The sequence below is a fragment of the Chiloscyllium plagiosum genome, unplaced genomic scaffold (assembly GCF_037043375.1).
Source record: "Chiloscyllium plagiosum isolate Xiang-an unplaced genomic scaffold, Cpla_swu_hap1 HiC_scaffold_34, whole genome shotgun sequence".
Classification (NCBI taxonomy): Eukaryota; Metazoa; Chordata; class Chondrichthyes; order Orectolobiformes; family Hemiscylliidae; genus Chiloscyllium; species Chiloscyllium plagiosum.
Genome location: NW_028270172.1, coordinates 25683377 through 25697760, shown reverse-complemented (window position 1 = coordinate 25697760; position 14384 = coordinate 25683377). Strand labels below are relative to the sequence as shown.

At 39.9% G+C, this 14384-nt stretch overlaps 1 protein-coding gene across 4 annotated transcripts in view; it reads left to right on the top strand.

Annotated features, from left to right (window-relative positions):
- Window positions 1–14384, top strand: part of LOC122564442 (solute carrier family 12 member 7) — a 223530-nt gene that overhangs the window by 135732 nt on the left and 73414 nt on the right. For all 4 annotated transcript variants that reach the window (XR_015752843.1, XM_043719309.2, XM_043719307.2 and 1 more), the window contains exon 3: window positions 4199–4330. Coding sequence is in view for 3 of the 4 variants with exons in the window: in XM_043719309.2 (XP_043575244.2) it covers window positions 4199–4330 (132 nt within the window). In the remaining variant the exon portion in view is untranslated. The remainder of the gene's footprint in view (window positions 1–4198; window positions 4331–14384) is intronic.

Genomic DNA, 14384 nt, shown 5'->3' with positions numbered 1-14384 from the left:
TAAAGTAGGGCAAAGTCAGCATGAATTCATCAAGGGGAGGTCATGCCTGATAAATCTGCTAGAATTCTTTGAGGAGGTAATGAGCAGGTTAGACCAAGAAGAGCCAATGGATGTTATCTATCTGGACTTCCAGAAGGCCTTTGATAAGGTGCTGCACAGGAGGCTGTTAAGTAAAATAAGGGCCCATGGTGTTAGAGGCAAGGTGCCTAGCATGGATAGAAGATTGGCTGGCTGGCTGGCTGGCTGGCTGGCTGAAGGTAGAGAGTGGGGATAAAAGGGTCCTTCTCTGAATGGAAGCCAGTGAATAGTGGTATTCCACAAAGATGAGTGTTAGGACCACACCTTTTCACTTAATGCATTAATGGTCTGGATGAAGGAACTGAGGGCATTATGGCTACGTTTGCAGGTGATACAAAGATAGTTGGAGGGCAGGTAGTATTGAGACAGGGAGGCTGCAGATAGGTTAGGAGAGTGGACAAAGAAGTGGCAGATGAAATATAATGGTAAAGTGTGAGGTGATGCAGTTTTGGTAGAAGAATAGAAGCATGGACTATTTTCTTAATGAAGAGAAAATTAAAATCTGGAGACCTAGTCCTGGATTCTATCAAGGTAAGCATGCAGGTTGAGTCGGTAATTAGGAAGGCAAATACAATGTTGTCATTGACTAAATATAAAAGCAGGAGTGTATTTCTGAGGCTTTCTAAGGCTCTGGTCAGACCACATTTAGAATATTGTGAGCAATTTTGGGTCCCGTACCTCTGGAAGGATGTATTGGCCCTGGAGCGGGACTAGAGGAGGTTCATGAGAATGATCCCAGGAATGAAAGGCTTAACATATGAGAAATGTTTGAGGACTCTGGGACTATACTTGATGGGGTTTAGAAGGATTAGAGGGGGAATTAGATTAGATTACTTAATGTGGAAACAGGCCCTTCACCCAACAAGTCCACACCGACCCTCTGAAGAGCAACCCACCCAGACCCATTCCCCTACATTTACCCCTTCACCTAACGCTTCGGCCAATTTAGCATGGTCAATTCACCTAACCTGCACATTTTTGGACTGTGGGAGGAAACCAGAGCACACGCAGACACGGAGAATGTGCAAACTCTACACAGACAGTTGCCTGAGGCAGAAATTGAACCCAGGTCTCTGGCGCTGTGAGGCAGCAGTGCTAACCACTGTGCCATTGTGTCGCCCATGAATCTGATTGAAACTTATAGAATACTAAACTGTTTGGACACAATGAATGTCGGGAAGATTTTTCTATTGGCAGGGGAGATGAGGACCTGAGGGCACATCCTTAGAGTAAAGGGAAGACCCTTTAGAATGTAGATAAGGAGGAACATTCATCAGAACAGTGAATCTGTGGAATTCATTGCCACAGAGGGCTGTAGAGGGCAGATAATTTAATATATTTAAGACTGAGATAGATAAGTTCTAGATTGCCAATGGGATCAAAGGTTACAGGAGGAAAGTGTGAAAATGGGGTTGGAAAACCTATCAGCCATGAGCGAATGGTGGAGCAGACTCGCTGGGTCAGTTGGCCTAATTTCTGCAGCTATGGTCTTACTTTTAATGTCATGAGATGTCCTAAGGCATTGCAGAAGTGTTATCAAACTACATATGCTAGGTGATTAAAAGCTTAGTCAATGATATAGGTTTCAACAAGTGGTTTTAAATGAGGAGGGAGGCAGAATTGTCAGAAGGAAGGTCAGAGTTTTGGGCCTCGAGCCAATGCTAGTGATTTGAAATTAATTATACTGTAGACCAGAAACTGAGTACAGAAATCTCAGTGGGTTTGGGGAATTTTAGGATAGGAGTGGTCAAGGTCATAGAGGGATTTGACAATGTTAACAGGCATCTTAAAATTGAGATGTTGCTTAATAGTTAGCTCGGACTGCTTGCCAAACTGGTGAAGGATGATTGCTTGCAGATCAGGATATGGGCAGCTGAGGTTTTAACTCTGAAAAGACAGGAATAATTGCAAATGTAAGTGGGTGGATGAATGTATTATGGGCATATGTTGGGCAATGAAAGCCAAGATCTTTGTGATCCATGTTTTGAATGGGATGTTGGAATTTGCAAAAGAGTTTAAAGCTGCTATGCCAGAATTGTGATCAGCTACTGTTATGAAGATATTCTGAGTTCTTTCACTTCCATAACAGGCAGCTGATCAAATGTAACTTTACACCCAGCCCAGTTGAAAATGCAGCCCATGGGTGAAAACTGTTTTTATTCATCGATAAGTCACTTAAGTGACCGGTGTTTATTGCCTTGAAAATGGTGGCCCTTATTAATCTGGTAGCAAAGTGATGCAACTAAATAGATTATTTGGCAGAAGGCAGTCTGGTATATAATTTTAAGTTATTTTGGACAGAAATTGCAGCTTTCTTTCCCATGAATGAACTAGTTGGGTCATTTTTTTTTAATGCGGCTTCATGATGCCATCTTTTTATAGCCAGATTTTTAAACAAAATCTAACTCTACTTTATGGAATGTTTTATCAAGTCCTTAAATGCAGTGCTGAAGCAAATGATAAAAGTACATTTTGTTTTCAAGCACAAAAATTAGTATGCATCCAAGTACCAGTATAGGGATAAGCTCCTCTTGGTTGAACGATTGTCAATAATCTGGATATGAGGGATAAAGACCAATTGAGAATCTGAATTCTATTTTTTTTAAATCTTCATATAATCCATACATGGGTGAATACTGATTTGTGCTTAGAAAAAAAAAGCCTTTTTATCATTTCTTAAATGCAATGATGAAGCAACTTAGTACAACGATGTTGAAGCATTCCATAATTTAGAACAAGTGTATATTATACATCCAATCATTGCAAAGGAATGACTAGTCCTGCTGCAACATCTGGGTGGAAAATTGCAGAAAAAAAGCATGAATCCGATTGCTAAATAACTCCACTGCTGCAACATAGTTAGATTATAAACTCCCTGATGATTCATTTATTGAAAGCTGTGACTAATGTTGAGTTCAACCATAACATAAGGTCTCATGTACATTAATTTTGCATTCTCTGACTTGACCAGCTCATGTTGGAATTGTTTTTTCCTCACCCAAAGGGAGCAGTGAAAGTTTTGCATGTGATTTGTATCCATTCCTCCTGTTGGACTTGTTTAGTGTGGCTGTTGCAAGGATGAGGTGCAATATTGTGTACTCTCTTGCACATTTGCAGTTGGAGAGCTTGACAGTTTGCAAATAAAGCCAAGCTGCAAGTCCATGTTGGGAGGTATATTGGATGCTGAAGTGGAGATTTAGGATGGTATTTGAAAAGTTTTTAAAGAAATTGTAAATTAACTTAGTCAACCTTGCATTGCATTACATGTGAGGGGATCTAGTCTTGAGGTTGTTTCTAAAAAAAAGACTGGAGGAAGAGGATAATTAGAGCAGGGCTTGGTTACATGATTCAGACTTTTTTCAAAAGTAGTTTTTTTTTGTCATGCTTATGTTTCTGTTATAAATTATTGTGTTCTCATTTATAATGGTAATTGTCCATGTCAGCTTGTAATACTCTAATTACTCCCTGTAGCCAGGAGATACTGCCTATTCTGGGTCAGTGCTGTAATATATAACTAAATGTAAATTTGGAAGGGACATTATGATGTCATTAACCTAGTAATAGGCAATGACATACTATTTAACAGCCATTCCCAACTCATTCAACAATTTGAATCTTCCTTGATCTCCATGTATTAGAAGTGTGTTTCTTGTATTTTAAATTTGTCATTTTTCTTCTCTTCCCCCCCCCCCCCCCCCCTCCCCACCACGTATTCGTTTCATCTGGCCAAGAGAGTGCAAAGCTCCACAAAACCAACATCTACCATTTTTTTTCAATCAGCGTGCAAGGGATTTGATTAGGAATCCTGGACCATATTGTTTCTGTTACCTCTTTCATCACTAGTAGCACAGATTGGGAAAGACTGGGCCACAGAGGGATTTGAAAACCAGGATGAGAAATTTAAAATCCAGGCATTGATTGACCACGACCCAATGTAGGCCAATAGGGGAGCGAGATTTAATGTGAACTGAGAGGGGGCAGCCTAGATTTTGGCAAGCTTGTGTGTTGCAACAGTGGCCAATGCCAGCACTATCAATATCCATCTGTATCGTGCATTTAGGAAAATATGCTATGTATTGATTGTTGTAGTGAAAATAAAAGTCATCATCTTGCTCAACAGGAAGAAATGGACAGGAACCCAATGGTCTCCTCCCTGCTTAACAGACTGGCAAACTATACCAACTTGACTCAAGGTGTCCGAGAACATGAGGAGGCAGAAAACAATGAGGAGTCACGGAAGAAGGAAATTAAGGTAAATCGGCTTGGCCTAATGAGGAAAATGTTTGTGTGATTGCTGAGAACTACTGCTGTCCAGAGATGGCTCAATCCAGATAACAAATGGAAGAGTAAACCATGTGTTAATCTGAAATAGTCATTTGAAAATAATCTGAAAACTATCACCTGATGAAGGAACGTCGCTCCGAAAGCTAGTGTGCTTCCAATTAAACCTGTTGGACTATAACCTGGTGTTGTGTGATTTTTAACTTTGTACACCCCAGTCCAATACCGGCATCTCCTAATCATGAAAATAGTCTAGTTTGTCATTGTGCTTTTTCTTACACCAAGGAAATGAGCATATGTTTAAAATTTGAAGCAGTGCAAGGAAGCTGATTTCTATAACTAATTGAGATGACTAATAAGGCTGCACTTTCCCATAAAGGATTGTGGATGTTCATGGTCACAAAAGCTAAGCTTGAAGGGTTATTTGTTGAAATACACTTTCATGTTGTAAACTTATCTTAATGAGTAAAAAATGAGTAGCAGAATAAAAGTTTGAACATCGATACTAAATTTTTGAGAATAAGGAGGTTATTAGTTTGCATATGTGAGAGAAAGCCTGTATCACAGAGACACTGTCAGAGTTGTTTGATTATAAATTTATAACTAAGTAGATAGAAGTAGCTACTTAACTGCTTGAACTTATTCTGCCAATCAATTAATTCATGTCTAATCAGCAGCTTAACTCCATGCACCTAAAATAACAGATTGTTGAAACCTAAAATAAGTGCTGGAGAAGCTTGGCAGGTCTGCTGTGTTGGACTTAAAATATTAACTCAGCATCTCTCTCCACTGGTTGCTGGTCTGCTGAAATTCTCCAGCACTTTTTGTTTTTTTTCAACTCTATGTACCTGTGTCTGTCCCATTTCCATAGATTTCTGAGGGCCAAAGGTGTCAGTCAATTTTATAATTTTAAATTTAACACATTTTGCAGATGTGTTCCAATTTATTTTTAACCACCCTTTGCATAAGAACTTTCTTAATTTCAATCGTGAAATAATCAGCTCCTTTGTAAATCATTGCATATAAACTGACCCTATTTATCTGGCTCCCAAAATCATGTTTTTGTATACACTGGAGTGTTTAGGTTGACTCAGCTCTCCTGTCTTTTCAGCTGCTACATGCTATTCCAGCTTTATCAGTCAGCCTACATTGTTCCACTCCACAAATGCATGTTTTACTTCCTGGCACCTTTTTATTACAAGGGATCAAGTATGTAAAGTTCTAGCCATCCTGTTATGGAAAGAATGTTATTAAGCTGGAGAAGGTTCAGAAGAGATTTAACAAGATGTTGCTGGGAATGGAAGGGTTGAGTTATAAAGAAATGCTGGGACTTTTTCTTTTCTCCACTGGCGTATAGGAGGTTGAGAGGTGACCTTCTGAAGATTTATAAAATAATGAGGGGTATAGGTGAGGTGAATGGTAGGTGTCTTTTTCTCTTAACACCCACTCTGGTATTATTATACTCTTATACGTATACATTGACTTTAGTTTTTGGAAAGATTTTTGATTTATACACTGACATGCATTGTTATTTTTTGAATCTGCCATCTAGTCCTAGACCACCCAACAAATGGAAATACTTTTGCCCTGATCAATCCTGTTTGTGATCCTTAATATTTTCAGAAAGCTTTGATCAAGTCATTTTCAAGCTTTATAGATGTTGCATTTCCTAGAATTCAGTATGATTTTTAACTTTGGGCTGCTGATTCATTATTATATGCAATGCCTTCCAGCTTCTCCACCAACTCTAAGCTCCCCATTTCCCCCCAACCCCCCCTCCCCCCCTCCCCCCATACCCACCAACGCCAGGATGCTCACGTGATATCGAGCTTATATCCTCCATGACTTGTAGATCTGAGTGGTGAACCACAGACAGTGTCTGGCAACATTGTTGAATACCATCCAAGCCAGCTAATAGCACTTTTATTCCTGTTCACCCAGTTTACTCTTTGTTGCGTTGAATCTGTGACATGATGTGTGGAACTGCTGAGAACATGTGGAATAGAGGACAGACTCCAAAGTCTCAAAGAGGAAAATCTTGCACTTCAGTTCACTTGTGTTGCTCTCTCTGTGTACCCTGTTGACAAGTATTGTTTACAGTACTTAGGTGTGTTCTGACCAAGGTGAAACTGAAACTTTATTTCTATCCCCTGGTATTTTAATGCTTCAGATGTAAAGCCAGTATTAAACTTCTGACAACTTATTTGTGTGTTAGCTTGACATTTTGTAGATGTACATACCTGTACCCTAAGGCTGTTTGGGCCTTTGCTTTTCTACTAACCAGTCACCATTTCTTGTGAACATGTTTCCTCATATGTAGCTTGCTGTGCTGTCATCTATGATGTTAATAAACCATGACTAGATGAGCTCTCAATGCCAGATCTTTGTGAGTCACCTACCCATTATCTGATCCCTCCTTTTTCATCCAGCTCAGCTGCTCTTCTAAACGTGCAAATAATTAAACTTCAATTCTTCTCCAAGTTTAGCAAACCCTCTGTTTTATGAGCAGTGTTCAGGGTATGAATGTACCAACCCTCCAGGTTATAGAAACCAAAGTAGCTTTGAAATATGTGATGCATTGGTTCTTGAGCATTTTCCACCTCAAAACAAAAACACCCACCATATATTAAGGCAGAGCTGAAATGTTATGACTGGAGAAAGATTCTCATTTAGTACTGATTTAATGTAAGGTAGTGGTATTGAGATTATTTGATGGGAAGTAGATTAAATATTTTAAGACAATCCAATAACCATTGGGTAGTATTGAAAGTTCTGACTGAGCAAACAGCTGATGACCATTGTTCATATGATCTGTCTTGTGCAATAACGAGGTTTAAACAATGTGGAAGACTTTTAAATAGTGAACATGCTCTGCTGGTTCTGTGTATAAAAAGCAGAAAATCTATTTTTTTATGGTTTGAGTACTCCGATGCTTGACATGTCGCATTTGACATTGTCTCCTTATGGATTAAATCATCTTTCAAATACTCCTCCATTCTAGCAAAGGTCATTTAAACTTTCATGTTTAAGATATACTCCAGGAACAACATAGCTCAAAGTCCTAACCCTATCACAAGAAAATATCACTAAACAGTTATTCAGTACAGAATTATTTTATTTTGCCAAATGTGATCATCTTGGGTCTGTACTTCTCACAATTAAGATTTGGTTTTCTTTGGTTTCTCATTACTGTTATCATCAAACAAGAAAAGACTACTATAACTAATTTTTACAAATCTGTTGAAGAATTGTTAATCCCACCGTTTGAAGAATTAGCCACATGTTGTATCCAAATTAATGTTGTTCAGTACCTGGCATGTGACATCAGATGCCCATTTCCAGTTCACAATCATTATTAGTGATGGGTTGGACGGGGATTTTAAGTGAATAAATATTCACAATTACCAAGAAAGTTTAACATCTGATGGCTTTTTGCAGATAATGGTGTTGTCGAAGGTAACTGAGATCTTTAATTTACGACTCCAGTATTATACATTACCAAATAGAGAATATTTTGACCTGTTGATCTTTTGAAAGCTACCCACAAAGATGTAGTGATTTTCAAAATAAACCAGGAATTCTTCAATTTGCATTGTAGCACCAGCTAAAGGGGATCTTCAGCATCCAGTAAAAATAGCATCATCAAGCAGGCTATATAGGCAATCAAATTAAAGAACTTGAAGATAGAGCAAGCTAAGAATTGCAAGGAAATTTCTTTTTAGTTTTCTTTTCATAATTTTGCAGAGCGCTTTCTCAACTCATCCTTCAGGTTTGTGTGCTTCTACCCCAACTTCCTGATCTTGTACTCCTTTTAAAAATTGTGCTGCTTCTTCTCATTCTTCTTACCAAAGCATATTTGAAATAACTCCAGAGGCCAGTATCATAGGGGCAAGAATGGTTGTTGGATATTCCAGGGTTTAGATGTTTCAAAAGGAATGGGGATGGGGAGGTAAGAGGTGGAGGAGTGGCCTTGCTAATCAGGAATAGTATCACAGCTGCAGAAAGGGAGATCGTCAAAGCATTTTTGTTTATAAAGTCCATATGAGTCGAAGTCCGAAACTGGAAAAGAGCAATCCCTTTATTGGGAGCTTTCTACAGGCCCCCCAATAGCAACAGAGACTTGGCGAAGCAGATTTTGGAAATGTGTAGAAGTAACAGGGTTGTTGTCATGGGTGACTTTAACTTCCCTAATGCAAGGCGACCCCATATCTGTAGGTCCTGTTACCGTGGTTTTGGTTACCCGCGGTTTACTGTGACCCAAACAGGTTACTGGGAACGTTCCAGAACCAGGGACCAGGGGGCTGCCAGGAAAGTAAGTTTCTCATTTAAATGAATAGGTACACTCCTATCGGCGGTTTCAGGCTTCCGTGGTAGGTCTTGAAACATATCCCTCATGGGTGCGGGCTGACTAATGTATTGATTGGGACCTACCTTGTTCAAATAGTTTGGATGGAGCAGTGTTTGTCAGGTTTGTCCAAGAAGAGTTCCTGACGCAATATGTGGATAGGCCGACTAGAGGGGAGGCCATATTGGATTTGGTGCTTGACAACGAACCATGCCAGGTATCAGATCTCTCTGTGGGAGAGTATTTTGGTTACGGTGATCACAACTCCATGACCTTTACTATACTCATGGAGAGGCATAGGAGCAGATGATATGGGAAAGTATTTCATTGGTTGAGGGTGAATTACAATGTTATTAGGCAGGAACTGGGGCACCTCAATTGGGAACAGATGTTCTCCGGGAAATGCACAATAGAAACGTGGAGGTTGTTTAGGAAGCACCTGCTGGCACTGGGGCAAGGAAGGGATGTTAGGTTGAAAGAACCTTGGAACCTTTTGATGAAGAGCTAATATTCGAAATGTCAACTCTCCTCCTTAGATGCTGCTTGACCGGCTGTGCTTTTTCAGCACCACCCTCTTCAACAATGTAGAACATCTAGTCAAGAGGAAGAAGGAAGCTTGCTTAAGGTTGAAGAGGCAAGGATCAGACAGTGCTTTAGAGAGTTACACAATAGCCAGAAAGGAACTGAAGAATGGACTTAGGAGAGCAAGAAGAGGGCATGAAAAAGCTTTAGTGGGGAAGATTAAGAAAAACCCTAAGGTATTTTACAATCATGAGGAACAAGAGGATGGCCAGAGTGAGGGTAGGGCCGATCAGGGATAGTGGAGGGAACTTGCACCTGGAGTCAGACGATGTAGGGGAGGTCTTTAATGAATACTTTGCTTCAGTAGTCACTCCTGAGAGGGAGATTAGAGTGGTGCTGGAAAAGCCTGATGAAGGGCTCCTGCCGATAAGTCGATTTTCCTGCTCCTCAGATGCTGCCTGATCTGCGCTTTTCCAGCACCACTCTAATCTTGACTCTGATCTCCAGCATCTGCAGTCCTCACTTTCGACTACTGAGCAGGACTTTGATGTTTCTGAGGACAGCATGAAACAGACTGATATGCTAGAACAGATTGGTATTAGGAAGGAGGATGTGCTGAAAATTTTGAAAAACTTAAAAGTAGATAAATACCCTGGGCCAGATGGGAAATATCCAAGGTTACTGCAGGAAGTGATGGAAGAGATTGCACCTTTGGCAATGATCTTTGCATTCTCAGTGTCCACTGGAGTAGTGCCAAATGATTGGAGAGTGGCAAATGTTATTCCCTTGTTCAAGAAGGGGAATAAGGATAATCCTGGGAATTACAGACCAGTCAGTCTTACATCAGTGGTGGGCAAAGTATTGGAGAAGATTCTGAGAGACAGGATTTATGATTACTTGGAAAACTGTAGTTTGATGAGAGATAGTCAGCATGGTTTTGTGAAGGGCAAGTCATGCCTGATAAGCCTTATTCAATTCTTTGAGGATATGACAAAACACATTGATAAAGGTAGAGCAGTCGAGGTGGTGTACATGAATTTTAGCAAGGAATTTGATAAGGTTCCCCATGGTAGGCTCATTCAGAAAGTAAGGGGGCATGTGATACAGGGCAACTTGTCTGTCTGGATGCAGAATTGGCTGGCCCATACAAGACAGGATGGTGATCGATAGAAAGTATTCAGCTTGGAACTCGACCAGTAGTATTCCGCAGGCTCAATTCTGGGATGTCAGCTCTTTGTGATGTTTATAAATGACTTTGAAGAGAAAGTGGACAGCTGGGTTAGCGGGTTTGCCGATGACACAAAGGTTGGTAGAGTGGTGGATAGTATGGAGGGCTATTATAAGTTACAATGAGACATTGACAGGATGCAGAGCTGAGCTAATAAGTGACAGGTGGAGTTCAACCTGGAAAAGTGTGAAGCCTTTCACCTTGAAAGGTCAAATTTGAATGCAGAATACTGTATTAAAGACAGAATTCTTGGCAGTGTGGAGGAACAGAGGGAACTTGGGGTCCATGTCCATAGATCCCTCAAAGTTGCCACCCAGGTTGATAAGGTTGTTAAGAAGGTGAATGATATATTGGTTTTCGTTAGCAGGGGGATTGAGTTTAAGGGCTACGGGGTTATGTTGCACCTCTATAGAGTCCTGGTTAGACCGCACTTGGATATTGTGTTCAGTTCTGGTCGCCTCATTATAGGAAAGATGTGGAAGCTTTAGAGAGGGTGCAGAGGAGATTTACCAGGATGCTGCCTGAACTGGAGGGCATGTCTTATGAAGAAAGAGTGAGGGAGCTAGGGGTTTTCTCATTGGAGCGAAGAACGATGAGACGTGACTTGATAGAGGTGTACAACATGTTGAGAGACATAGAGTGGATAGCCATGGCGGAAATGTCTATCATGAGGGGGCATAATTTTGAGGTAATTGGAAGGAAGTTTAGGGGAGATGACAGGGGTAGGTTCTTTACTCAGTGTGATGGGTGTGGGCAATGCACTGCCAGCAGTGATAGTAGCGTCAGATACATTATGGACATTTAAGCAACTCTTTGATAGGCACACGGAAGTTAATACAATGAAGGATATGCAGGTTAGTCTGATCTTAGAGTAGGATAAAAGGCTGGCACGATATCTAGGGCTGAAAGGCCTGTACTGTGCTATACTTTTTAATGTCCTATGTTATATCTCATCACCAAGTCACCTTTTATTTACACATGCATAGCATTTGGCACTAGTTTTTCTACTTCAGAACTAGTTCTCAGAATGAGCAGAACTTCTGACAGTCCTGTTTTTTAAAATTTTTTTAAGCAATACACAGTTTATAAAACAATTAACATTAACAGCTGTATACAGAGAAACAGCAATTTTACAAGGGAGAGGAATGGCAAAGCCAGGCCCCAATCCCTACTGTTCAACTAGTTTTCAGGGAAATGAGGACAAACCTCAAATCCCATCCTGTTTATATCTGTCAGCTAGGGCTCTCTGGTTGAACTGGGTTGACAGCCCTAATCAGGGGCCTCTTATTCTGAGGTTCACCTGGCTGTACTTGTTCCAACTACTAAAGTAACACTTCAGATTTCTGTTGTCCACCTGTTTCCCTGATCCTCCAAAACCTGTCTTGTTATCTTCCTTATTGTTAACTACATTTTCAAGTTCCATGTCATTTACAAACAGTGGCCTTAATCTTGATTCCTGGGAACACCACTGTGTATGTTTTTTTAAAAAAGGCTTACTGGATTTGAAATGTTAACTCTGCTTTCTATTCACAAATGCTGCCAGACCTGAGTTTCTCCAGCCACTTCTGTTTTTTATCACTGTATACTTCCTTCATATTGCATATTAGAAGTCATTGGAAAGTAGAGTAGTTGGCAAGTTTGATCATGCCAGTTTGCTGTGATGTTAAAGCCGCACCTTCCATTAATAATTTTGGTTTGATTTATTGCATCTGCATTTCAGTGTGTGAATTCTGAGCTGGGTTGAAGTAGGTGAGGAAAGTCTACTGACTGCAGGTAATGTATTGTTTATCTGTGTTGTCTTTGAGTCTTGGGAGACAGATTTGCACTTTGTAGTGCATCAGCAGGAGGAAAAAGGACTGGAAAATAAGTTATCCTGGAGCTTTTTCATGCATCCTCTGGTATCTGATGTTAGTATAATTTTTTTTTTCTGTTGGTGATCCCCAGCATGCGCTTCTTCTTTCAGGAGTCGTTTGGCACAATAAGACTAAAGAAATAACAAAGAAAGAAAGGACTTTTTTAAAACATAAAAAAAAGTTGGAAAAGTCCATTTACAGTTCAACATTTCTCATCTTCAGGGCCACTTGGAGATTATAACAGGCTATTTATAAAGGATGAGGATGGGGTAATGGAAATCTCCAGTTCTTTTCCTTGCAGTTCCATTTTATTTTAAGAGAATGTGATTCTGTGTTTAGGTGTCCTCAATGTTTCATCTGAAATCTAACTCTTTTGATCATCTCTGGTTGCAACCAGGATTTTGCATTTACATTCACTAACTTGTGAGCCTATAAAATATGTGCTGGAGAAAGCCGTTCAGGTTGACCTGCTATTCAATAAGGCGATGGCTGATCGGTTTGTGGCCTCAATTCCACATCCTTGCCTACCTCTAATAATCTTGGACTCTCCCTTTTAATTAAAAAAAAATTATCTCCTTTCTTCATTCTACTGACTTTCTACTGTCATCAGTGAGTGTTCTTCATGCCTGGTATCATGTCACAAAATCAATTGTAGATATTTCCAATCTGAGTTTGCTATTGAGAGGATAATTCTATCCAGTTTCTTGCCATTCAAAATTACAGATTTAAACCCTGTTGGATATTGAAACCTGAAAGCAGGAGGTAAGGACTGAACTTAACCCAGTTCTGAAGAAGGGTCACTTCACCTGTAATGTTAACTCTATTTTCTCTTCTCATGGATGCTGCCAGAATTGCATAGATTTCACAACAATTTCTGTTCTGGTTTCCAGCATTCACCATTCTTTTGGGTTTTTTCCTTAATCAGGGTTCCACTTAGCTGTGGAGTCAGGGATGTGAATTGTGTAACTTAATGGAGATCTTTAAATCAACATTTTGTGGTGTGATCAAACCTGGAGCCCTTACTACTTGTTGTTGGATGCAGACTGTTCATAATGGTTGTTTGTTAGATGTGTAAGTGAAAAGTACGGCTCCGTTATCTTTTCTCAAAGTCTGTCATGCAACGTGCAGTAGCGTAAATGAAAATTTTCTGTTCTCCATCCTCATTGTTCATTTTCATGAAATAAAATAATAAATTGACTGACTGCTGTGCACGATCAAGCATGCTCGTTGACTGAACCGACTAGCCTGACAGATATTTCTCTTTTTTTTTCCTAACAGCCTTATGGTCTGCATTAAAACAATGTAAAATATGTCTTCATTCTAAGAGTCTTGCTCAGGACCAGTATTTCTGTGGACGTGACACATACTCTTGGCACAATGGGTAAAAACACATTCTCTTGGCTCATTGGATAAAAATATCTGTGTTAGTTGCATCCATAACAAAACACTTTTGTTTCACGGCTACTGGAAAAATTTGTTCAGATCCATAAATAAACCAAGCTATGCAGTGATAAAGAGCTATCAAAGATAGATTATTCTAAATTTGAAGTGTACTTCATTTGTCATACTAGCTACTACCTCCTGCTTGTGCATTATAAACGAGTTACATTTATATAGCAACTTAACATGAACATATCAATCAGGAGTAGGCCATTCAGGCCCTCGTGCCTGCTCCGCTCTGCTATTCAGTAAGAGCATGGCAATCTTTTACCCCCTTTGCTTAACACAAACCATAAAAACCTCTGCCTTAAAAAAAAAAATTCTAGGACTTGGTTTCTGTCTCCTTTTGTAAGGTTTGCAACGTTCAGAGAGGAAAATTTCACTGCGTCTCTCTCAAATGAGCACCCCAATTTCGAAATGTTGACCCTTTTTGTTCTAGCTTCTCCCTTAAGAAGAAACATCCTCTCCATATTTACAATGTTAGCGCAACTTAGGATTGCATGTTTCAATCAAGTTACGTTATTTTCTTAACTCCAGTGGATACAAGCCTGATCTGTGAATCCTTTCCTCACAAGACAACCAATGACCATTCCCTGTCCCCCACTCAGGACACCCCAAAGTACTCGTGTCCAGTTGC